Source organism: Xenia sp. Carnegie-2017, unplaced genomic scaffold (assembly GCF_021976095.1).
Source record: "Xenia sp. Carnegie-2017 unplaced genomic scaffold, XeniaSp_v1 HiC_scaffold_2, whole genome shotgun sequence".
Taxonomy (NCBI): domain Eukaryota; kingdom Metazoa; phylum Cnidaria; class Anthozoa; order Malacalcyonacea; family Xeniidae; genus Xenia; species Xenia sp. Carnegie-2017.
In genome coordinates, this window is record NW_025813482.1 from 8,626,732 (window position 1) to 8,654,541 (window position 27,810).

The 27,810-nt window shown below is 31.9% G+C and overlaps 2 protein-coding genes and 2 long non-coding RNA genes across 4 annotated transcripts; 3 read left to right on the plus strand and 1 right to left on the minus strand.

Moving 5' to 3' along the window:
- Positions 1-2,530: 2,530 nt before the first annotated feature.
- Positions 2,531-4,736, plus strand: LOC124440569 (adhesion G protein-coupled receptor E2-like). Its single transcript, XM_046990964.1, has 8 exons — positions 2,531-2,597; positions 2,665-2,769; positions 2,849-2,971; positions 3,052-3,174; positions 3,255-3,377; positions 4,063-4,185; positions 4,270-4,392; positions 4,726-4,736. The coding sequence occupies exons 1-8, from the start codon at positions 2,531-2,533 to the stop codon at positions 4,734-4,736; spliced, it is 798 nt and encodes a 265-aa protein (XP_046846920.1).
- A 300-nt stretch (positions 4,737-5,036) lies between these two features.
- Positions 5,037-7,086, plus strand: LOC124440042. Its single transcript, XM_046990368.1, has one exon. It carries the CDS (start codon positions 5,131-5,133, stop codon positions 6,952-6,954), a length of 1,824 nt encoding a protein of 607 aa, XP_046846324.1. The 5' UTR covers positions 5,037-5,130; the 3' UTR covers positions 6,955-7,086.
- A 696-nt stretch (positions 7,087-7,782) lies between these two features.
- LOC124440702 lies at positions 7,783-8,497 on the plus strand. Its single transcript, XR_006946721.1, has 3 exons — positions 7,783-7,905; positions 8,071-8,288; positions 8,394-8,497. It is a non-coding gene; the product is annotated as an uncharacterized LOC124440702 (long non-coding RNA).
- A 19,056-nt stretch (positions 8,498-27,553) lies between these two features.
- Positions 27,554-27,810, minus strand: LOC124440757. The gene is made up of 2 exons (XR_006946753.1): positions 27,675-27,810; positions 27,554-27,600 (listed from the first exon to the last, which is right to left on the minus strand). It is a non-coding gene; the product is annotated as an uncharacterized LOC124440757 (long non-coding RNA).

The window sequence follows — 27,810 nt, forward strand, 5'->3', positions numbered from 1 at the left end:
CTTGAACGTATCCTGTTCCTTTAGCAAATTTTTTTTTAGCAACTAATTTTGACATCAAAGGCTTTTCATGATGAAACACGTCTGTAGTAAATCACCTAATAATGTATAATACTGAATGTTTTCTTTTAAACACGAGTCTTAAAAATTGCAGTAGTTTAACATTCTAATCTTTTTCTTTCTTTTTCCTACAGCGGCTCACAAGGGTCAAACACAAACAAACAAAAATCATGTTCTATGTACTTGTTTTTTTTATTTTCTTGTAAGACACCGTAATTTTCTGTTCTTTGAGCAATACCAATTATTTCCACAATTTACTAAATGTTGCCCTCAAGCTAAATGAAACCGGATAAACGTAGCTAAAGGAAAATAGACTTTTCTAGCGAGCCAATTATTATACATTATTATAAAACTTTCTGTTACTGAATAAAAGGAAACAGACGTCTTGCATCGGGGTTCAGAAAGCCAAACGACAAGCGGGATCAATGTAAGAACAAATCATAATCCAAACAATCAATCCGAACAATAACGCGTTCTTCTAGCTTGCCGTTTTAATACATAGTAAAGAAACAAGAACACAGGAAAAATAGCCGCAAATTCTTCAACTGTTTGATAAAATATGAAGGTTTTCTTAGTGATTCTAATTATCGTGTTATTGCATGATGCATCATGTTGGCGACGTAGAAGACGACGTAGACGAAGAAGGCCTCCACCTCCACCTCCTCCCAGAAATTGTGTACCAAGTCAATGGTCCAGCTGGAGTTCTTGTAATCATCAATGTGGTAATTCTGGTGTACAGACACGAAAAAGAGGAAAGTCTGTAACAGAATGTTGTGGTGGGCGTTGTCCATATAGTTTCAGTGAAACAAGAGCATGCAACAGAAATAAATGTCGTAATGGAGGAAGACCAACAAATGGTAGATGTATCTGTAAAAGTGGTTGGACAGGAACATGTTGCCAGACAGGTAAATGTTATGGTGATAGTGTAGAGAAATTATGGCTGTTATGTTAAGTAGGTATTATGATATATTATTTGACCTTTTCTTTCTCAAAATAAATTTTTGCTCAGTGCTGTACTAATGCATGTGTGAAGTGCTCGATAACTTTTGGATAAATATCTGCTTGTCTGTATGATCAATGATTGGGTTAATAAGAATGGCAATAAGAAATTTGATCAGTTTTAATTTTTTTTTGATAGTGCTTTATTAAAAGATGTAGAAACTACATTTCTTGCATTAAAACAAAACATTTGCATATGTTTCTACGTAAATGAACTTTACAAACATTTTATGCACGAAGATTGAACTTAGTTACAAATAACATTCTAGAAACATTTTCAAATAAACAAACCATCAAAAAGATTCTAATCCTTTACTTGCCAAGTATTTTGGTCCTTGGAGTTTTGGGTGGTTTCCATGACGTCGCCATACCTCAACGGTGGCGTATGAGTAAAATGAATTCACTGATAAAACAATGTTTTAATGAAATTAAGTTAAATAAAATTTCAACAACTTTTCAAAGTATTTTACTGACCACAACTTAATCATCCTGTTAAAAATTAGCTACATGTACATGTGCTGTATGAAGTGAAACATAGAAGGAAATGTACACGTCATGTTAAATGATTAAGTGAAAAAATCACCGATGCGTTTGCGGTTTTTAATTATACTTTCATGACTTCATCAATAATTGAATTAAATTTTCAACGCAAAGGGTTGCAAATGTATTTGGAAAAACTACGGTTTTGTACAGTGGCAATAAAATTACATAAAGATATTTCGAAATGCAGTAGAAATATTTGAAGTAATTAATAAATTTAAAGAAATACAAAGTGTTTAACGATTCAAACTTGACATATGTAAATGGGCGTGGATGTAGATCGTTTAGGTTAGTTCAATCGCTAAAAGAACTGTTTGTGTTTCTAATCATTCTCATGTTTAAAGTCAAGCAAACAGCTATCACCTTGACTTTTTGTTTCAATATATATGATATATGATCATGATGATAAAACGTATTTTTTGGTGTCTTCATAGATATCAATTAATGTGTCGTTTCTACCGATAATTGTCATAAGAAATTAATCTGTGTTAACAACCATGGGTCATTTTCCTCATTATTATTTGAGAAATGGACTTATTTTGTACTGAATATTATTTGAATGATTGAATCAATTTTCGGTTTAATGGTTTATTTGTATGATGTTAAATTGTAAAAATCCAATGTACATATTTGTATTATTTTAGATATTGATGAATGTTCTCGTTCTCTCGACAATTGTCATCAACAGTCAAAATGTGTGAATACAATTGGATCGTTTTTATGTAATTGCAATGTTGGTTATTCTGGAAGTGGAACTTTTTGTAAAGGTCTGTCTTGTAAAGTATGATTTTCAAATTAGTCAATTAAATTACATATGAATCACAAATACATGTATTTTTTGTAATAGATATTGACGAATGTTCTCTTTCTATCGACAATTGTCATCAAAACTCAACCTGTGTTAATACAATTGGATCGTTTTTATGTAATTGCAATGTTGGTTATTCTGGAAGTGGAACTTTTTGTGAAGGTCAGTCTTGTAAAGTATGATTTTGAAATTGGTCAATTGAAATACATACGATTCACAAATAAATGTAATTTTTGTTATAGACATTGATGAATGTTCTCTTTCTATTGACAATTGTCATCAAAACTCAACCTGTGTTAACTCAAATGGATCTTATTTATGTAATTGCAACGCTGGTCATTCTGGAAATGGAACTTTTTGTGAAGGTCAGTCTTGTAAAGTATGATTTTCAAATTAGTCAATTAAATTACATATGAATCGCAAATACATGTATTTTTTTTATAGATATTGATGAGTGTTCTCTTTCTATCGACAATTGTCATCAAAACTCAACCTGTGTTAACTCAAATGGATCTTATTTATGTAATTGCAACGTTGGTTATTCTGGAAGTGGAACTTTTTGTGAAGGTCAGTCTTGTAAAGTATGATTTTCAAATTGGTCAATTGAAATACATACGATTCACAAATAAATGTAATTTTTGTTATAGACGTTGATGAATGTTCTCTTTCTATCGACAATTGTCATCAAAACTCAACCTGTGTTAACTCAAATGGATCTTATTTATGTAATTGCAACGCTGGTCATTCTGGAAATGGAACTTTTTGTGAAGGTCAGTCTTGTAAAGTATGATTTTCAAATTGGTCAATTAAATTACATATGAATCCCAAATACATGTAATTTTTGTTATAGATATTGATGAATGTTCTCTTTCTATCGACAATTGTCATCAAAACTCAACCTGTGTTAACTCAAATGGATCTTATTTATGTAATTGCAACGTTGGTTATTCTGGAAATGGAACTTTTTGTGAAGGTCAGTCGTGTAAAGTATAATTTTCAAATTGGTCAATTGAATTACATATGAATCCAAATACTTGTATTTTTGTTATAGATATTGATGAATGTTCTCTTTCTATCGACAATTGTCATCAAAACTCAATCTGTGTTAATACAAATGGATCTTATTTATGTAATTGCAACGTTGGTTATTCTGGAAATGGAACTTTTTGTGAAGGTCAGTCTTGTAAAGTATGATTTTCAAATTGGTCAATTGAATTACATACGAATCGCAAATACATGTATTTTTTGTTATAGATATTGACGAATGTTCTCTTTCTATCGACAATTGTCATCAAAACTCAACCTGTGTTAACTCAAATGGATCTTATTTATGTAATTGTAACGTTGGTTATTCTGGAAATGGAACTTTTTGTGAAGGTCAGTCGTGTAAAGTATGATTTTCAAATTGGTCAATTGAATTACATATGAATCACAAATACTTGCATTTTTTATTATAGATATTGATGAATGTTCTCTTTCTATCGACAATTGTCATCAAAACTCAACCTGTGTTAACAAATGGATCTTATTTATGTAATTGTAACGTTGGTTATTCTGGAAATGGAACTTTTTGTGAAGGTCAGTCTTGTAAAGTATGATTTTCAAATTAGTCAATTGAATTACATACGAATCGCAAATACATCTATTTTTTGTTATAGATATTGATGAATGTTCTCTTTCTATCGACAACTGTCATCAAAACTCAATCTGTGTTAATACAAATGGATCTTATTTATGTAATTGCAATGTTGGTTATTCTGGAAATGGAACTTTTTGTGAAGGTCGGTTTTGTAAAGTATGATCTTCAAATAGGTCAATTGAATTACATACGAATCGCAAATACGTACATGTGTTTCTTATTATAGATATTGATGAATGTTCTCTTTCTATCGACAATTGTCATCAAAATGCAACATGTGTTAACACGAATGGATCGTATTCTTGTATTTGTAATTTTGGTTTTTCTGGAAACGGCTCGTTTTGTGAAGGTCAGCGACTTAATAATTATTGTTTTTCTCGTATTTAATACACTAGTTTTCATAGAACTTTTTGTAAGACATCAATATGTCTCATATATCGCATGCACCAATTTAAGTAAACTCTCACAAAACGACTATGAACTTATGTTTTGTCATGTTTTGTGTAATGAGCTAGTTGGTGTCCATTAAATACTGAACGCATTTTTATTGATTTTCAAGACGAATTTGTGACAAATAAATGAGAAATAGCTTTAGAAAAGACAAAAATATCGGAATATAACCAAATAACCAAAGATAGCGGAATATTTTACCACTTATGTTATAAATCAGCTTCTATATCAGAGTTAGATTAACACGTTTTCTACGACATTGATATTGTCTCTATATCATATTATTAATCACTCTAAGTATTATTTCTAATTATTATTTCATCTATTATCAATCTATTACCTACAACAACTTTCAATGTATTCATATCAACTATGACATGCAAACTATGACCAGGTGTATCTAATTAAATTTTTCAACTGCTTATGTTCAAAATCCAATGTTATGGTATAAACTTTGATTAAATTTTGAGATCCTTAGCATCAGTAATACACGCTACATTTTTACTTTTAGAATACCATGCGCCACCGCAATCTGTTCTTTGTGGACATCGTTATTATAATCCTCAAACTGAAATGTGCTGTGCAGGAAAAATACATCCACTTTATAGCGGTGGGAATTGTTGTGGGGACAAAATTTATGATACTACATTTTGTTTGCTGTCATGGAAAGATTCTTGATAGAACAAACGGTTTTGCTTGTTGTGGGTCTGTCAACTATAATCCTTTTATTGGTGTTTGTTGTGGTGGTAAGCTTCATAAATATTTACCTTCAAGCTTTCAATGTTGTGCTTCCCAAACCTACGATCCTACCAGAGCCATTTGTTGTAATGGCAAGGTATTCTATGGTTTCTTTATAAGTTGTTGTGGTAATAATTATTACCGGCCTTCCTCTCAAGTCTGTTGTGATGGAAAAATTTTAAGCAAAAGATTTGGTTCTGCTTGTTGTGGTACAATAAATTACAATCCTTCTAGTTCAGTTTGTTGTAGTGGTAACATTCTGTCTAAGTCATCAGGTGATGTATGTTGTGGCTCAAAAAATTACAAAAGTGGTTCTCATGTGTGTTGCAGTGGAGTGATTCAATCTCGATTTCTTGGTAGTAGTTGTTGTGGTTCTCACTCTTATAACAGTTATTCACAAGTTTGTTGTAATGGTAAGATTCACAGTAAAAGGAGAGGTAATTCTTGTTGTCATAATCAAGTTTATAATTCTGCAGTGGCAGTTTGTTGTCATGGAAGACTATTCTACAAATGGCGAGGTTCTTCATGTTGCAAATCACGTAATTATAATAGTAAAAGTCATTTGTGTTGCAATGGCAAAATTATCTCAAGAATTCATGGTTCATCTTGTTGCGGTTCTAGGGCTTTCTTCCCTAATCACAAAAAATGTTGTCACAATAACCTTTTTCCTGGTGGAAGTGGGGTTAGCTGCTGTTTGAGTCATGCTTATCATAGAAGCAAGCAGGTCTGCTGTTCAGGTAGAGTTTTGCCCAAAAGTAAGGGTACTTTATGTTGTGGCTCTATAAATTATGATTCCTTTAGTAAGGTATGCTGTCATGGAAATATTTTGTCTCGTTCCTCTGGATCTCGCTGCTGTGGTTCGAGAAACTACAATCCTACAAAACACATTTGCTGTAACTATAAACTTCGATTAAGATCCACTGGAAGTATGTGTTGTGGCTCGAATAGCTTTGATCCTTTACAAAAAACTTGCTGTGGTAACCACCTGTATCCAAAATCATTTGGCTCCCATTGTTGTACCTACTGGGGTTCATATAAAAGTCCTTATTATTACGGTATTCCAATGAGTTCAACTACATCTATCTGCTGTCGTGGTAAAGTTCAACTAAGATATTTTGGATCATCTTGTTGTGGAGGCCGGAACTATGACTCAAGAACGCATATCTGCTGTTACAACAACTTATACTCGAAGTTAAACGGTAACAAATGCTGCGGATCTCGTCCTTACAACTCCCGTTTGTATGTTTGTTGCCATGGAAATATCTTAAGTAAATCTAGAGGACGGAGATCTTGTTGTGGAAGCCATAATTACAATTCAAAATCTCAACGTTGTTGTAATGGTAAGATACTTAATGGTTCTTCTGGATACCAGTGCTGTGGATCTTCCTTGTACCGATTGTCTTCTCAGATATGCTGTCACAACAATGTCCTGTCAAAATCCTATTTTTCGTACACTGGATGCTGTGGCTCTAATGTCTATGATACAAGAAAACATGTTTGCTGTTCTGGTCATATTCGCTCGAAGTTTAGAGGTAGTTCATGTTGTGGCAGTGTAAATTATCATCCTTCCAGTACCATTTGTTGTGGATACAAGCTTCTTTCTCGACTTCATGGCTCATCTTGTTGTGGCAACCAAAACTACAACTCTAAGAAGATGAAATGTTGCTATAAATATTCTCATGGAGGATATTACTTCGTAAAAATTTCTCAGTCATGTTTTTAAATAATAATTGGTTGTATAAGAATAAACAAGCACTTAGCTTTTTATAGTATTTGATGCTTTAAAGTGTAACAATTTAACATTGTTGTATGTTGTAAGGTAATTGTTGTGAAGCAAATAAATAGTTTTAGCCTATTTTACTCGTATTTTTACATCATTTATTTCTTTAAATGTTCAAATTTTTGTTCATAAATGTTTTTTTCGATAAAAATGAACATCAGTATTGCAGATTTTATAATTCTTTTGCTTAGTCATTATGTTTTTGTCAGAAGAATAGGAAGCAAGTGAAAGTTAGGGGGAGGGGGTGCTCAAGATTTTGGGGGTAATTTTTGTTTAAACACGACATTTTTCCTGCAAAAAGAGCATTTTCTAAAATTCAAAGTTTTGATTTTTTTACATCAGAGTTTGCTTACTGAAAAGTATGTCAGTTGTAATGATTTACATTAAATTGCAAAAAATGAAATTCTCCTCAACGCCTGACGAGTTAATAAGTTTTGTTCGAAGTAATTGCTAAATTTTGTGAAATAAGCCGACGGTTTCAAAGATGAGCAGTTTGTCAAGGTCCTTAAGGACGCACTGCCGATTACTGACGCATTTAGCAATTGTTTGTTAAACCTTAAACCATGTACTAAACATATAGCATGTAGTCATTAAACTCTTTTGCATTGCTAATTATAACTATGAAAGCGCTTGCTGATAAACACAATATAACATAAGATATACCTTAGTGACCTTTTTACCTAGGTACTAATTACAATTGTGACGCACTTAAAAAATGACCAATCAAAACACAACACGTTAACGAAATTTTTGCCATACTTCAAGATTAACACATGTACAGCTTGCGAACTTGTCATTTGAATCTGTTCGTCAGTTCGTGCACTAAGATTATCCGGAAAAATTTGAAACGATTTGTGAAGTATGAGTCGAATATCTCCTCGAAACCAAGTTCAGGTATATCTTTTGAAGTTTCTTTTAACAGAGAACTTTATCTTTGATCGACGTGTGAAATGTGAACGGAATTTTAATCTTTATTCATGCAAAATGTGAAGTCTAAATTTGTCTTCTGTAAAGTTTCATTTTGATAACTAATATTTGTTGCTCTATGCTTGATTTTAGACTTGAACTTATTTCTATTCAACGACAAATGATCATCAAATGCGATCGAGAAATATTGAACAAATGTTGGTGGTTTATATTCACTACGATGGTGGACAGGTTTAACTAAAGAAGTTGATAATTGTTCACGAAGAAGACGGTTTGGCATTTGCTAATTATTCCCAGAGGCTGAGCTACACATAATAACAAATAATTTAACACTGAATGAATTGTTCATAGTAAGTATCTTTTTTTCTTCCTTAATATATATTTATCAGAATTTTTGCAAAAAGTATGTATCGTGAATTGCAATTATTAACTTCGGTCATGCTTATCTTTTGTAGAAACTCTCAGAACAAAGATTAACAATGGACAATATATTCTCTGATGAAGTTAGCAAACACTTCCATTCAAGGTGTAGTTATAAATGACAATTTAAACTACGAAAGAAAACACAAAATAAAACTCAAGAGCAACGTCTCTATCAGCTCAACACCTGTATTCATAGAGGAGCCACTATTTTATTGGACTATGGCTTTTTGAAACGTGTTTCCTGGGTTTTTGTCCTGCTAAGATTACGATTCCTAACTGGTTAATCAATTGCAAAGACAAGTCTCTACTATGAAGTATGAGTCGAATATCTCCCTGAAACCAAGTTCAGGTATGTCTTTTGAAATTTCTTTTAACAGAGAACTTTATCTTTGATCGATGTGTGAAATGTGAACGGCATTTTGATCTTTATTCGTGCAAAATGTGAATTCCAAATTTGTCTTCCACTAAAATTTCATTTTGATAACTAATATTTGTTGCTCTATGTTTGATTTTAGACTTGAACTTATTTCTATTCAACGACAAATGATCACCAAACGCCATCGAGAAATATTGAACAAATGTTGGTGGTTTATATTCATTACGATGGTGAACAGGTTTAACTAAAGAAGTTGATAATTGTTCACGATGAAGACGGATTTGCCTTTTGCTAATCATTCCACTGATGCTGAGCTAAACATAAATGATAATAACGAACAATTTGCGCTATGTGCAGCTGTAAATTCCGTAATTTTGGTTGAAATTCTACTTTCTTTCAGCTGCTTTAACACTGAATAAATTGTTCATTGTAAGTATCGTTTTTTTCCTTAACATACTTATTCGAATTTTTCAAAAAGTATATATTGTAAAATGCAATTGTTAACTTTGATTACGCTATTCTTTTAGAAACCCTGTGAACAATGATTAAGAATGGACTTTATATTCTCTGGTAAATTTTAAAGTTGGCAAACACTTCCATCCAGGTGTAGCTATAAATGACAAACTATGAAAGCAAATGCAAAATACAACTCGAGAGCAACATCTCCGGTCCATCAGCTCAACATCTGTGTTCATAGAGGAGCCTCTATCAAATGGACTATGGCTTTTTGAAACGCGTTTCCTGGGTATTTGTCCTGCTAAGACTACGATTCCTGCCTGGTTAATCAATTGTAAAGACAAGTCTCGAAACCACGCCACTATCAAACTCATAAATTTCAAAATTAATTGAAATGAAAATTTTTCCGTATAAAAACATGGAATTTCTTCTTTTCAAAAATTGAAATCTAAAAGTCCTAATTTTCCGACTGTCTGTCGATATTTTCGATTTCATGCCGTATGCGACATGCGCAGTTGCAAGAAATGGCCAATCTTGCTTCTGTGCTTGCCGTCGTCGACATGAAACCTGGAATGTTCGTCAGGTAGCCGGAAAGTTGGATACGATGGATTAACCATCAACGTTTTAAATTTTTTAAAAAATTTTGCGCATCTATGTGGTTTTACGTGCTGAGCATCCGATCGCTGTTACATTTGGCAAAGATACGTTGTTTGTCGATAAATTGGAAAGGTTTTCATCGTCTGTCGTAAACGTTGGCAAGGGATTCGCCGAAAACCGTGAGTTTTACTTTGTCTGTACGTAGTGTAGCCTGCTAACAGGCAAGGTCTTTTATACAATTTGGGCAAAAGCCACAACAAATCCTGGTGCGCAGTATATTCCACTGTAAGACTATTTTTTTAATGCAGAGAATTTAATAAATGCACTTTTATGTTCAAGTTCTCACACGCATTTTCAAAAATAGTTTTGTTTAAGAGGTTGTAAAAATTATTTCGATTCGAGCAATTTTTTGTATTTTGTTTTAATACAATACATATTTTTAAAATTTGTTCTTCAGTAAGTGTGAAGTTTGTGTGAACGCGCGGTTATTGGTCAATTGCGACTGTTCTATCCGGTTTATCTCTAAGAACCTCTGTGTGAATATACTGATTTAAGGAGCCACGCATTATAGCAGCGGTTCTTGCCTCGCCGAGTGATAGATGATCATAAATAGTGTAGATCGGAAATGCAAGTGAAGTTTGGCCAAAGGAAGGCAACTTCTACTTGGGGTTAGTGGGTACAAATGGTACCTTAGTGTAGAGGATGCAAATAGCATCTGTAAGAAGACCTTTGAAGACTGGATCAAGCGAGCAAGACCTATTGCAGACAAAGGAAAGACGGTGGTTTGGTGGAAAGAAAAATATCTCTCCCCTAGTACGGTAAAAGCATGCAGTCGTTGTAGTTAGCCAATTTCATGAATGGCTTTCTACAGTGACTATTAAGGCACTCATGGAACCCCTATAATGCATGAGTAGTTCAACCTACCCCGGTTGGAGGTCACCTGTAGGTGCTACATGCACTAGGTTAGGTTAAGTTAAGGGCATGATGGGTTACCTCCTTCAAGGGGCATTCCTTTTCAGGGCGGAATTCCGGTGTCATGCGCAGGTAGGAAGTTTAGATAGCTTAGGCGTGCGCTGTAGTTGCTGCGGAAAGTTGCTACGCTCAGTGTTAATGTGGGATTTGTGCCTATACAGGACAACACCACTATTAAAAGAAATGACTAAAATTTATAAGTTTGGAAGCAAATTTCGATTTCAATCTTCTTTTCAGTCATTTTTAGAACGACAAATTGAAGCTTTATAAAAGTATTCAGTTTGTTAAGACATTTACAGTCTAGGGGCGGCGTGGCAATCACTGTAAATGTAAAAATCGGTTTGTTGTTTTCTTATGAAGAAGACTTCATTCCAGGGAATTTCAATGCTGCAAGCCACATCGTAAGCAAGCGTAAAAAGTAAATGATTAGTACACCAGGTCTAAGTATGCGGAATGTCTTCATAAAAACGTGAAAGGAAACGTAATTTGAATGAAAGTGCATTGTGTTGTTTTCTTATAATGATTATTATGAAGACAAACCGCAGACGTTGTCACGTATTTTACTAATAGTTACACAAAGGTTTCCATGTTCACCAATTGCGTTGCTATCAAAGTTATTTATGTGATTATCGTCAAAATTAAACATTTCATTTTAAAGGCTCTTTTCTACTCATCGCAAAACATACCAGCAAGCTCGCCGCCAGGGCCTGCAGTTTACTCGCTACGAGCTTACGATGATTTACTTGAATGCAAATCATCGTAAGCTCGCAGCAAGTAACTCGCAGGCTGGCACTCTCAGCGACCTTGCGAGTATGTTTTGCAATGAGTGGAAAAGAAACTAAAAGCAAGCGCTGCTATTTGTTTGGTTAAACCATTCGAACCAAACTTAACGTGTGCTTCTACAAATCATTTCTGTCGAAATTGCATTTTCATTTGTATTTGTTCGAAATACATTAGCATTATTGCCAATAAAGAAAAAATTCTGGCTCTATAAAATATCTTGAGGTATATTCATCCAATCCATGTCATACAGCAAGCGCGCATGCTCCAGTTTAAAGCGTTAGTGACACCGGGCGCGCTAAGCACTGAATGAAACAGTGCAAAATAGGGACGCTTAGGTGGCGCTAGGTTTGAGCGATGCGGATGTAGATTGGATGAGCAAAGCACACGTTTTAAGAAATTCCCTTCAGCTACACAATTTTCTCGTTCAAAGTAGAAAATTGTCCGGTTCGGTGATCAAATCCATTTATTTAAACTGAAATATGGCGTCAACGGTTCGTTATCTGGATGTTGAAAATGGCGAAAGACTTCAAAAACTAAAATACCTTAAAAAAAACTAACAAATTGTTAGGCTTGAAAAGGTATGAAAAAATTTCGAATTTTTTTTGGTCTTGGCTTTTTCAATCGTTGCAAAAGTAAGTAAAGTTTATTGTTTCTAAGGGCCCCTGGGGTGCGGAACTTCGGCTAAAATCTCTAGTGGTTTTTTCCTGTTCAGTATTCTCCAAGTTCTTAGGACTTCGTGTTCGGTCTTGGTTTATACCGTTCAGGTTTTTCCATTAGAGATTTTTTATTTCGGTTAGGTTTTAAAAAAAACAGTGTCGTTGGTATGGGACTAAATTTGTACTTCATGTTAAATACAAAATCATCAGAACTAAAAATTCTATAAGAGAGCTTTAACAACCACATAACAAAGTTTAATATCATTTTGTTAGTCTCAGAGCTAATACTATTTTTTCTATTCGGTCATTTACTACAGTTAAGAAGATGTTAAAAATTGATGCAATGCAATTTAATATTTCGAAAGCATAATTTTCATGTAATTTTGGCAGCTAAAATTTGAACATTTTGACCAACTGCTAGACCACCCCCCAAAAAATGTACATGGTAGCTATTGTTCTTTGTCAGCATCAAATTGCGCTTTTTGTAAGGAGCAATATTCTGGCGGTGTTCAGTAATATTTAATAAGTAAATTTTTTCACTAGAAATGTTTTTAAATAAGCACCTAAGGACTGAATTTTGTTAAGATATTAATTTAAGGCTTCCCTTTATGTAACATCACGGTGAAGCAACTAAAAATATGAAGTTTTAAAATTACGAAGAACATCTTAAATATGTTTAAAATTCTCTGAATAATTAAACTACCCGATTAACAAAAATGAAATGAACAACTTTAAAGAGCGGTACAATTTAGTCTTTGGGTTCGATTCCCAGTGCACTGTTGTCATGGTAAAACTTAGTAACCACTCGATATTTGCAGATCAAATGCTTCAAAGGATGCAACCTTTATTCTTTGCCATATTGTAAAGGACGCGAATACATTGATATTGGTAAATTACATATTCTTAAAAGATAATTTATGGCTTTCTATAACTTTAAAATAATTATATTCCTTGCATGGTTTAACTTCACTGATAAATGCATATGTGGTCCTATTTGAAGATGATGCTGCGACATAAGTTCGCTGTATAGTTACATCTGTTAATAAAATTTGCATTATAATTCGTTCGTCTGTTTTAATTCTTGTCATTCAAAATGCCTGGTTTTAGGAATTTCTTTCCTTTCAAATTTTTTTGAATTATTTGGATTGCCGCGTTTTTGTGTAGCTATAAAGAAGTGTAAGCTCCATTTTCTCTCCATATGATATAGACATATAATATTATGTATACACACTTTATTAAACTTTGGTGATTCAAAAATCTACACCATTTATATTCAATACTTTCCTCTAACGATAAAGTACGAGGATTATGACCTGTCCCAATTTGCTGTCTTTATTTCCCTCAAGTACTAGGTTCCCGTCCTTAAAAAATAAGTTCCTACAGAATCATGGGCTTTTTCGAACCGTCTCAGGGATTACAATGTAAATGTATAAAGATACAAAGTTCCGTCAACATTTGACTCTGTAATATTTTCATATAATTATGTGGGAAATGCATTTCAACTGTAAGCTGTTAACAGTCAAATCTCCCATAAGACCTGCGCTTGCAAATAGAGATTGTAGAAAGATGTCTGCCTTCTAATCGTCAAACAATCTCTAATCCTTCAATGAAAACAAAGAATATATCGACAATATTAAGGATGCAGAATAAATGTTATATTAACTGCACACTTTCCGTTTTAGAAGTTTAGTCGTATGTCCGTGCGTACAACCCAAGGGACTTATTCTAAGAGGCATAAAAATTTGTCCTCACAAGTATCATTTTCTCAAAGTCTTCATTCAACATAAATTTCTGTCTTAAAAGTCATAATTTCATAAGAATATTCATTTCTAAAAATCTTCCTTATATTATATCATAAATATCTTCATTTCAAACGTAAAAACATTTAAAAGCGTGTTTTCGTAGGAGTCTCTTCTAAAGAATCATCCTTTAGCAAGAGTCGTCCTTTAAAATCTCGTCTAAGTGAGTCGACATTTCAAAAAGATTTTATTCATAGGTATAGAAATTTTACAAAGTCATCTTCATTTTATGGGAAAACATTTTAAAATATTTTCATTAACAGCAAGGTAAACAAAAATCTATACAGAAAGGCAGATATAAAGTTCGACAAAAATTTAGACGCATAAAAACAAAAAGGTAGACACAAATAACAAAGGTACACAGAAGCAAACATAAATGTAGACTTTTGAAGACTGATGAAATTTATAAGAACAGCATTCATTTGAGTTCTGAATACTTAGTGTACTCTTTTATGTAGGATCATGATTTTCACACATTTTCATACCAAAGACTATAGTTCATGATTTTTACACATTTTCATGCCAAAGAATATATTTCATGATTTTCACATATTTTCATGCCAAAGACTATAGTTCATGTTTTTCACACATTTTCATGCCAAAGACTATAATTCATGAATTTTCAGATATATTCATAACAAAGACTATAGTTCATGATTTTAACACATTTTCATGCCAAAGACTATAGTTCATGATTTTCACATATTTTCATGCCAAAGACTATAGTTCATGATTTTCACATATTTTCATGCCAAAGACTATAGATCATGATTTTCAAACATTTTCATGCCAAAGACTATAGTTCATGTTTTTCACACATTTTCATGCCAAAGACTGCATGAAATTCATGAATTTTCAGATATATTCATAACAAAGACTATAGTTCATGATTTTCACACATTTTCATGCCAAAGACTATAGTTCATGATTTTCACAAATTTTCATGCCAAAGACTATAGTTCATGATTTTTATACATTTTCATGCCAAAGACTATACGTATATTCATGTAAAAGACTATATTTCATGATTTTTACACATTTTTATGCCAAAGGCTATGGTTCATGATTTACACATATTTTCATGCCAAAGACTATAGTTCATGATTTTCATGCAATCTCATCACAAAGACTATAGTTCATGATTTTTACACATTTTCATGACAAAGACTATAATTCATGATTTTCACAAATTTTAATGCCAAAGACTATAATTCATGATTTTCACACATTTTCATACCAAAGACTATAGTTCATGATTTTCACACATTTTCATGCCAAAGACTATAGATCATGATTTTCACACATTTTCATGACAAAGACTATAGTTCATGATTTTCACACATTTTCATGATAAAGACTATATTTCATGATTTTCACAAATTTTCATGCCAAAGACTATAGTTCATGATTTTCAATTTTCATGCCAAAGTCTATAGCTCATGACTTTTACACATTTTCAAGCCAAAGACTATAGTTCATGATTTTCCCTTATTTTCATGACAAAGGCTCTAGCTCATGATTTTCACTTATTTTCATGCCAAAGACTAAAGTTCATGATTTTCACAAATTTTAATGCCTAAGACTATAAATCATGATTTTCACACATTTTCATGCCAAGGACTATAGTTCATGATTTTCACTTATTTTCATGCAAAGGCTAAAGTTCATGATTTTCACACATTTTCATGACAAAGTCTATTGTTCATGATTTTCACACATTTTCATACCAAAGACTATAGTTCATGATTTTCACTTATTTTCATGCCAAAGACTATAGTTCATGATTTTCATTTTCATGACAAAGACTATAGTTCATGATTTTCATATTTTCATGCCAAAGACTATAATTCATGATTTTAAACATTTTCATGCCAAAGACTATAGTTCATGATTTTCACTTATTTTCATGCCAAAGACTATAGTTCATGATTTTACACATTTTCATGCCAAAGACTAAAGTTCATGATTTTCACAATTTTCATGCCAAAGACTATAAATCATGATTTTCACACATTTTCATGCCAAGGACTATAGTTCATGATTTTCACTTATTTTCATGCCAAAGACTATAGTTCATGATTTTCACATTTTCATGACAAAGACTATAGTTCATGATTTTCATACATTTTATGCCAAAGACTATAATTCATGATTTTAAACATTTTCATACCAAAGACTATAGTTCATGATTTTCACTTATTTTCATGCCAAAGACTATAGTTCATGATTTTTACACATTTTCATGCCAAAGACTATAGTTCATGATTTTCAAATTTTCATGCCAAAGACTATAAATCATGATTTTCACATTTTCATGCCAAAGACTATAGTTCATGATTTTCACTTATTTTCATGCCAAGACTATAGTTCATGATTTTCACATTTTCATGACAAAGACTATAGTTCATGATTTTCACAAATTTTCATGCCAAAGACTATAGTTCATGATTTAAATATTTTCATGCAAAGACTATATTTCACGTATTTTCATGCCAAAGACTAAAGTTCATGATTTTCACAAATTTTCATGTCAAAGTCTATAGTTCATGATTTTCACACATTTTCATGACAAAGACTATAGATCATGATTTTTACACATTTTCATGACAAAAAGTATAGTTCATGAATTTTCAGATATATTCATAACAAAGACTATAGTTCATGATTTTCACTTATTTTCATGCCAAAGACTATTGTTCATGATTTTCACACATTTTCATGACAAAGTCTATAGTTCATGATTTTCATACATTTTTATGCCAAAGACTATAAATTCATGATTTTTAAACATCTTCATACCAAAGACTGTAGTTCAAGGATTTCACTTATTTTCATGCCAAAGTGTATTGTTAATGATTTTCACACATTTTCATGCCAAAGACTATAGTTCATGATTTTCACAAATTTTCATGCCAAAGACTATAGTTCATGATTTTCAATATTTTCATGCTAAAGCCTATATTTCACGTATATTCATGCCAAAGACTATAGTTCATGATTTTCACTTATTTTATGCCAAAGACTATAGTTCATGATTTTCACACAATTTCATGCCAAAGACTATAGATCATGATTTTACACATTTTCATGCCAAAGACTATAGTTCATGATTTTCACATATTTTCATGACAAAGACTATAGTTCATGATTTTCACATATTTTCATGCCAAAGACTATAGTTCATGATTTTCACACATTTTCATGACAAAGACTATAGTTCATGATTTTCATACATTTTCATGCCAAAGACTATAATTCATGATTTTTAAACATTTTCATGCCAAAGACTATAGTTCATGATTTCACTTATTTTCATGCCAAAGACTATAGTTCATGATTTTCACACATTTTCATGCCAAAGACTAAAGTTCATGATTTTCACAAATTTTCATGCCAAAGAATATAGATCATGATTTTCACACGTTTTCATGACAAAGACTATAATTCATGATTTTCACATATTTCAATGGCAAAGACTATAATTCATTAATTTTCGCACATTTTCATGCCAAAGAGTATAGATCATGATTTTTACACATTTTCATGACAAAGACTATAGTCCATGATTTTCATACATTTTCATGCCAAAGCTATTGTTCATGATTTTCACACATTTTCATAACAAAGACTATAGTTCATGATTTTCACACATTTTCATGCCAAAGACTAAAATTCATGATTTTCTTACATTTTCATGCCAAAGACTATAGTTCATGATTTTCACACATTTTCATGCCAAAGACTATAATTCATGAATTTTCAGATATATTCATAACAACGACTATAATTCATGATTTTCACAAATTTTCATGCCAAAGACTGTAGTTCATGATTTTCACATAATTTCATGCCAAAGAATATAGTTCATGATTTTCACTTATTTTCATCCAAAGGCTAAAGTTCATGATTTTCACAAATTTTCATGCCAAAGAGTATAGATCATGATTTTTACACATTTTCATGCCAAAGACTATAGTTCATGATTTTCCCTTATTTTCATGCCAAAGGCTCTAGCTCATGATTTTCACACAATTTCATGCCAAAGACTATAGTTCATGATTTTCACACATTTTATGCCAAAGACTATAATTCATGATTTTAAACATTTTCATACCAAAGACTATAGTTCATGATTTTCACTTATTTTCATGCCAAAGACTATAGTTCATGATTTTCACATTTTCATGCCAAAGACTATAGTTCATGATTTTCACAAATTTTCATGCCAAAGACTATAATCATGATTTTCACACATTTTCATGCCAAAGACTATAGTTCATGATTTTCACTTATTTTCATGCAAAGACTATAGTTCATGATTTTCACACATTTTCATGCCAAAGACTATAGTTCATGATTTTCACACATTTTCATGCCAAAGACTATAGTTCATGATTTTCACTTATTTTCATGCCAAAGACTATAGTTCATGATTTTCACACATTTTCATGACAAAGACTATAGTTCATGATTTTCATACATTTTTATGCCAAAGACTATAATTCATGATTTTAAACATTTTCATGCCAAAGACTATAGTTCATGATTTTCACTTATTTTCATGCCAAAGACTATAGTTCATGATTTTCACACATTTTCATGCCAAAGACTATAGTTCATGATTTTCACAAATTTTCATGCCAAAGACTATAATCATGATTTTCACACATTTTCATGCCAAGGACTATAGTTCATGATTTTCACTTATTTTCATGCAAAGGCTAAAGTTCATGATTTTCACACATTTTCATGACAAAGACTATAGTTCATGATTTTCACACATTTTCATGCCAAAGACTATAGTTCATGATTTTCACTTATTTTCATGCCAAACGCTATTGTTCATGATTTTCACACATTTTCATGACAAAGACTAAAGTTCATGATTTTCACAAATTTTCATGCCAAAGACTATAAATCATGATTTACAAATATTTTCATGCTAAAGCCTATATTTCACGTATATTCATGCCAAAGACTATATTTCATGATTTTCACTTACTTTTACGCCAAATTCTATAACTCATAATTTTCACACAATCTCATGCCAAGGACTATAGATCATGATTTTTACACATTTTCATGACAAAGACTATAGTTCATGAATTTTCAGATATATTCATAACAAAGACTATAGTTCATGATTTTCACTTATTTTCATGCCAAAGGCTATTGTTCATGATTTTCACACATTTTCATGACAAAGTCTATAGTTCATGATTTTCATACATTTTTATGCCAAAGACTATAATTCATGATTTTAAACATTTTCATGCCAAAGACTATAGTTCATGATTTCACTTATTTTCATGCCAAAGACTATAGTTCATGATTTTCACACATTTTCATGCCAAAGACTATAGTTCATGATTTTCACAAATTTTAATGCCAAAGACTATAGATCATGATTTTCACACATTTTCATGCCAAAGAATATAGTTCATGATTTTCACTTATTTTCATGCAAAGGCTAAAGTTCATGATTTTTACACATATTCATGACAAAGACTATAGTTCATGAATTTTTTGATATATTCATAACAAAGACTATAGTTCATGATTTTCACTTATTTTCATGCCAAAGACTATAGTTCATGATTTTCACACATTTTCATGACAAAGACTATAGTTCATGATTTTCATACATTTTCATGCCAAAGACTATAATTCATGATTTTAAACATTTTCATACCAAAGACTATAGTTCATGATTTTCACTTATTTTCATGCCAAAGACTATAGTTCATGATTTTCACACATTTTCATGCCAAAGACTATAAAGTTCATGATTTTCACAAATTTTAATGCCAAAGACTATAAATCATGATTTTCACACATTTTCATGCCAAGGACTATAGTTCATGATTTTCACTTATTTTCATGCAAAGGCTAAAGTTCATGATTTTCACACATTTTCATGACAAAGTCTATAGTTCATGATTTTCACACATTTTCATACCAAAGACTGTAGTTCATGATTTTCACTTATTTTCATGCCAAACGCTATTGTTCATGATTTTCACACATTTTCATGACAAAGTCTATAGTTCATGATTTTCATACATTTTTATGCCAAAGACTATAAATTCATGATTTTAAACATCATGCCAAAGACTGTAGTTCATGATTTTCACTTATTTTCATGCCAAAGTGTATTGTTAATGATTTTCACACATTTTCATGCCAAAGACTAAAGTTCATGATTTTCACAAATTTTAATGCCAAAGACTATAAATCATGATTTTCACATTTTCATGCCAAAGACTATAGTTCATGATTTTCACTTATTTTCATGCAAAGGCTATAGTTCATGATTTTCACACATTTTCATGACAAAGACTATAGTTCATGATTTTCACACATTTTCATACCAAAGACTATAGTTCATGATTTTCACTTATTTTCATGCCAAAGCTATTGTTCATGATTTTCACACATTTTCATGACAAAGACTATAGTTCATGATTTTCATACATTTTTATGCCAAAGACTATAATTCATGATTTTAAACATTTTCATACCAAAGACTATAGTTCATGATTTTCACTTATTTTCATGCCAAAGTGTATTGTTAATGATTTTCACACATTTTCATGCCAAAGACTAAAGTTCATGATTTTCACAAATTTTAATGCCAAAGACTATAAATCATGATTTTCACACATTTTCATGCCAAAGACTATAGTTCATGATTTTCACTTATTTTCATGCAAAGGCTAAAGTTCATGATTTTCACACATTTTCATGCCAAAGACTAAAGTTCATGATTTTCACAAATTTTCATACCAAAGAGTATAGTTCATGATTTTCACTTATTTTCATGCCAAAGACTATAGTTCATGATTTTCATACATTTTTATGCCAAAGACTATAAATTCATGATTTTTAAACATCTTCATACCAAAGACTGTAGTTCAAGGATTTCACTTATTTTCATGCCAAAGTGTATTGTTAATGATTTTCACACATTTTCATGCCAAAGACTAAAGTTTCATGATTTTCACAAATTTTAATGCCAAAGACTATAAATCATGATTTTCACACATTTTCATGCCAAGGACTATAGTTCATGATTTTCACTTATTTTCATGCAAAGGCTAAAGTTCATGATTTTCACACATTTTCATGACAAAGTCTATTGTTCATGATTTTCACACATTTTCATACCAAAGACTGTAGTTCATGATTTTCACTTATTTTCATGCCAAACGCTATTGTTCATGATTTTCACACATTTTCATGACAAAGTGTATAGTTCATGATTTTCATACATTTTCATGCCAAAGACTATAAATTCATGATTTTTAAACATCTTCATACCAAAGACTGTAGTTCATGATTTTCACTTATTTTCATGCCAAAGTGTATTGTTAATGATTTTCACACATTTTCATGCCAAAGACTAAAGTTCATGATTTTCACAAATTTTAATGCCAAAGACTATAAATCATGATTTTCACACATTTTCATGCCAAGGACTATAGTTCATGATTTTCACTTATTTTCATGCAAAGGCTAAAGTTCATGATTTTCACACATTTTCATGACAAAGTCTATTGTTCATGATTTTCACACATTTTCATACCAAAGACTGTAGTTCATGATTTTCACTTATTTTCATGCCAAAGCTATTGTTCATGATTTTCACACATTTTCATGACAAAGTCTATAGTTCATGATTTTCATACATTTTTATGCCAAAGACTATAAATTCATGATTTTTAAACATCTTCATACCAAAGACTGTAGTTCATGATTTTCACTTATTTTCATGCCAAAGTGTATTGTTAATGATTTTCACACATTTTCATGCCAAAGACTAAAGTTCATGATTTTCACAAATTTTAATGCCAAAGACTATAAATCATGATTTTCACACATTTTCATGCCAAGGACTATAGTTCATGATTTTCACTTATTTTCATGCAAAGCAGTTCATGATTTTCACATTTTCATGACAAAGACTATTGTTCATGATTTTCACACATTTTCATACCAAAGACTATAGTTCATGATTTTCACTTATTTTCATGCCAAAGCTATAGTTCATGATTTTCACATTTTCATGACAAAGACTATAGTTCATGATTTTCATACATTTTATGCCAAAGACTATAAATTCATGATTTTAAACATTTTCATACCAAAGACTATAGTTCATGATTTTCACTTATTTTCATGCCAAAGTATAGTTCATGATTTTCACACATTTTCATGCCAAAGACTAAGTTCATGATTTTCACAATTTTAATGCCAAAGACTATAAATCATGATTTTCACATTTTCATGCCAAAGACTATAGTTCATGATTTTCACTTATTTTCATGCAAAGGCTAAAGTTCATGATTTTCACACATTTTCATGCCAAAGACTAAAGTTCATGATTTTCACAAATTTTCATACCAAAGAGTATAGTTCATGATTTTCACACATTTTCATGCCAAAGACTATAGTTCATGATTTTCATTTATTTTTATGCCAAAGACTATATTTCATGATTTTTACACATTTTTATGCCAAAGGCTATTGTTCATGATTTACACATATTTTCATGCCAAAGACTATAATTCATGCATTTTCAGATATATTCATAAGAAAGACTATAGTTCATGATTTTCACACATTTTAATGCCAAAGACTGTAGTTCATGATTTTCCCTTATTTTCATGCCAAAGGCTTTTGTTCATGATTTTCACACATTTTCATGCCAAAGACTATATTTCACGTATATTCATACCAAAGACTATAGTTCATGATTTTCACATAATTTCATGCCAAAGACTATAGTTCATGATTTTCACTTATTTTCATGCAAAGGCTATATTTCACGTATATTCATGCCAAAGACTATAGTTCATGATTTTCACACATTTTCATGCCAAAGACTGTAGTTCATGATTTTCCCTTATTTTCATGCCAAAGGCTATTGTTCATGATTTTCACACATTTTCATGACAAAGTCTATAGTTCATGATTTTCATACATTTTTATGCCAAAGACTATAATTCATGATTTTTAAACATCTTCATACCAAAGACTGTAGCTCATGATTTACACTTATTTTCATGCCAAAGTGTATTGTTAATGATTTTCACACATTTTCATGCCAAAGACTAAAGTTCATGATTTTCACACATTTTCATGCCAAAGACTAAAGTTCATGATTTTCACAAATTTTCATGCCAAAGAGTATAGATCATGATTTTCACACATTTTCATGACAAAGACTATAGTTCATGATTTTCATACATTTTCATGCCAAAGACTATATTTCACGTATATTCATGTAAAAGACTATATTTCATGATTTTTACACATTTTTATGCCAAAGGCTATGGTTCATGATTTACACTTATTTTCATGCCAAAGACTATAGTTCATGATTTTCATGCAATTTCATCACAAAGACTATAGTTCATGATTTTTACACATTTTCATGACAAAGACTATAATTCATGATTTTCACAAATTTTAATGCCAAAGACTATAAATCATGATTTTCACACATTTTCATACCAAAGAGTATAGTTCATGATTTTCACACATTTTCATGCAAAGACTATAGATCATGATTTTCACACATTTTCGTGACAAAGTCTATAGTTCATGATTTTCATACATTTTCATGATAAAGACTAAATTTCATGATTTCCACAAATTTTCATGCCAAAGACTATAGTTCATGGTTTTCAAAATTTTCATGCCAAAGTCTATAGATCATGATTTTTACACATTTTCATGCCAAAGACTATAGTTCATGATTTTCCCTTATTTTCATGCCAAAGGCTCTAGCTCATGATTTTCACACAATTTCATGCCAAAGACTAAAGTTCATGATTTTCACAAATTTTCATGCCAAAGACTATAGTTCATGATTTTCACACATTTTCATGCCAAAGACTATAGTTCATGATTTTCACTTATTTTCATGCAAAGGCTAAATTTCATGATTTTCACACATTTTCATGCAAAGACTAAAGTTCATGATTTTCACAAATTTTCATACCAAAGAGTATAGTTCATGATTTTCACACATTTTCATGCCAAAGACTATAGATCATGATTTTCACACATTTTCATGACAAAGTCTATAGTTCATGATTTTCATACATTTTCATGACAAAGACTATAGTTCATGATTTTTACACATTTTCATTAATTTTCAGATATATTCATAACAAAGACTATAGTTCATGATTTTAACACATTTCCATGCCAAAGACTGTAGTTCATGATTTTTACTTATTTTCATGCCAAAGGCTAGTGTTTATGATTTTCACACATTTTCATGCCAAAGACTAAAGTTCATGATTTTCACAAATTTTAATGCCAAAGACTATAAATCATGATTTTCACACATTTTCATGCAAAGACTAAAGTTCATGATTTTCACAAATTTTCATACCAAAGAGTATAGTTCATGATTTTCACACATTTTCATGCCAAAGACTATAGATCATGATTTTCACACATTTTCATGACAAAGACTATAGTTCATGATTTTCACATAATTTCATGACAAAGACTATAGTTCATGATTTTCACTTATTTTCATGCAAAGGCTAAAGTTCATGATTTTCACACATTTTCATGCCAAAGACTAAAGTTCATGATTTTCACACATTTTCATGACAAAGTCTATAGTTCATGATTTTCATACATTTTCATGCCAAAGACTATAATTCATGAATTTTCAGATATATTCATAACAAAGACTATAGTTCATGATTTTCATACATTTTCATGCCAAAGACTATAGTTCATGATTTTTACACATTTTCATGACAAAAATTATAGTTCATGAATTTTCAGATATATTCATAATAAAGACTATAGTTCATGATTTTCCCGCAATTTCATGCCAAAGACTAAAGCTCATGATTTTCACACATTTTAAAACCAAAGACTAAAGCTCATGATTTTCACAAATTTTAATGCCAAAGACTAAAGTTCATGATTTTCACACATTTTCAAGCCAATAACTATAGTTCATGATTTTCCCTTATTTTCATGCCAAAGGCTCTTGCTCATGATTTTCACACATTTTCATGCCAAAGACTAAAGCTCATGATTTTCACAAATTTTAATGCCAAAGACTATAAATCATGATTTTCACAAATTTTAATGCCAAAGACTGTATTTCACGTATATTCATGCCAAAGACTATAGTTCATGATTTTCACATAATTTCATGCCAAAGACTATAGTTCATGATTTTCACACAATTTCATGCCAAAGACTAAATTTCATGATTTCCACAAATTTTCATGCCAAAGACTATAGTTCATGGTTTTCAAAATTTTCATGCCAAAGTCTATAGCTCATGATTTTCACACATTTTCAAGCCAAAGACTATAGTTCATGATTTTCCCTTATTTTCATGCCAAAGGCTCTAGCTCATGATTTTCACACATTTTCATGCCAAAGAGTATAGTTCATGATTTTCACACAATTTCATGCCAATGACTAAATTTCATGATTTTCACAAATTTTCATGCCAAAGACTATAGTTCATTTGTGAATTATATGTGCATTTGCACACAATTTCATGCCAAAAATTATATTGCTTTACTCCTTTGCCTAAGTGATCGCTAGCGATTATTTAACGCTTAAGACATTCAACGTTTATTGTAATTCGGTGTTTTCGACTAGTATCGAGTTCGAAGAATAAAAAGTTCGACTGTTCAACCTCGTTGGTGTGTTGTGTATTAATGCTTTCACAGGATATAAGTTTACGTCCGTTCTCTAATACGTTTGTTCCAACATCTCACTAACTCAAACTCATTGAAGCCTGACTCGTCCAGCAGCCAACTCACACACACTAAAATCTCGACTCTTCTAAAAGTTTACTCACTCACACTCACTGAAGTCCAGACTCTTCGAACAGCTCACTCACTAACACTCACCGAGGCTTATACTCTTCGGACAGCTCACTAACGTACACTCACTGAGGCCCAGACTCTTCTAACAGCTTACTCACTCTCACTCACTGAGGCCCAGACTCTTCTAACGGCTCACTCACTCCCACTCACTGAGATCCAGACTCTTCTAGCGGCTCACTCACTCACACTCACTGAGATCCAGACTCTTCTAGCGGCTCACTCACTAGTTCTCACTGAGGCCCAGACTCTTCTAACAGCTCAGTCACTCACACTCACGGAGTTCCAGACTCTACAACAGCTCACTCACTTACACTCACTGAGGCCTGACAGTTCTAACTGCTCACTCACTCACACTCACTGAGGCCCAGACTTTCCTAAAATCTCACTCACTCACACTCACTGAGGCCCAGACTCTCCTAACAGCTCACTCACTCACACACTGCTGAGGCCTGACTGTTCTAACAGCTCACTCACTCACACTCACTGAGGCCCAGACTCTCCTAACAGCTCACTCACTCACACTCACTGAGGCCTGACTGTTCTAACAGCTCACTCACTCACACTCGCTGAGGCCTGACTGTTCTAACAGCTCACTCTCTCACACTCACTGAGGCCCAGACTCTCCTAACAGCTCACTCACTCACACTCACTGAGGTCTGACTGTTCTAGCAGCTCTATCAAACCCACACTTACTTATACACCCCTGCCCACAATTATCGATATGTATATTTGTACCTGTAGAGCCTTTGTTGTGAGTCAGGTTGCCCAAAAAATTGTTTTCCAGTCCACACGTAGCTTAATACTACTCACATTTACCCTAGTTTCCAAGATTTTTCGAACTGTGACTTTCCTGTACATATTTAGCAACAGTTGCAATAGTAATTTTTTTCGATTCCGTCGATATGCAAAACGTGCTGGTCTGCTTTGTTTGTGTAAATGTGTCACAATTGGATCTGAAATATAAGAAAATTTAGAAGAGAAAGATAGACTACTTCCTTTGAACTGTTGATAAAGTTAAACTGTTATTGAAATTACGCTTGACACAAAACATCGAACACTCTGGAGAATGTCGGTTGAAGACTGACTCAAAATAAATATGACAACATTTTAAAGCGTTTCATGGAGCAAAACCTCTTTAGGAGAATGACAAATAACCGGATTTACGTTCCATACGCACCCAAAATCAACCTTCATAGCTGTTCAAAAAGAGAAATTCCCTTTCTTGGTAGCTTGATGTGAAATATGTTCCTCTTTAAAAATCAAAGAAGAACTGTACATCAAAAAACTTAAGCCTAATCTCAAGAAAAAAATTCAGCATGTCAATACTATCTTTGATTTGTAAATAACTTAACACCCCTAATCAAAATATTGTAAATAATTTTAGCATCGACCTTTTTTGTCTATAAATATATCATGTATTATATTTCATCATGAATTAACTCTATGTAAATATTCCATTCATTATACTGCACTGAAGATGGCATAAGTTCGCCAAAATATGTATGCCTTACAAAATTTAAAAAAGTGCTCATTTACGTTAAATGTTTGATTTCAATCAATTTTCACAAAAACCCTTCCTGAAATTGTTTTAACCACAAATAAACTTTATTTTCTTTATTAGCATGCACATATCTATTGACCTTATATTAAAAACAAGAAAAAAACTCCAAATTTTGACCTTCTGGTAAGGCTTTAACCAAGTATCTGATTCGGTTTTTCTAAAGATCGTTTTAATGAGTATTAGTGTTATTTTCATATGTATGCTAGTTGAATAATTAGATTTCTTGCTCACCTCCAATCACAGCTAAAGTATACCATCTACTTTCAATGCAAACTTAGTCGAGTAGCTAAAGAAGTCAACAAAATCTCCAGCGCCGTCAAAGAAGAAAATCCCATCACAAAAGAAATACAACACATGTAAACTTTTA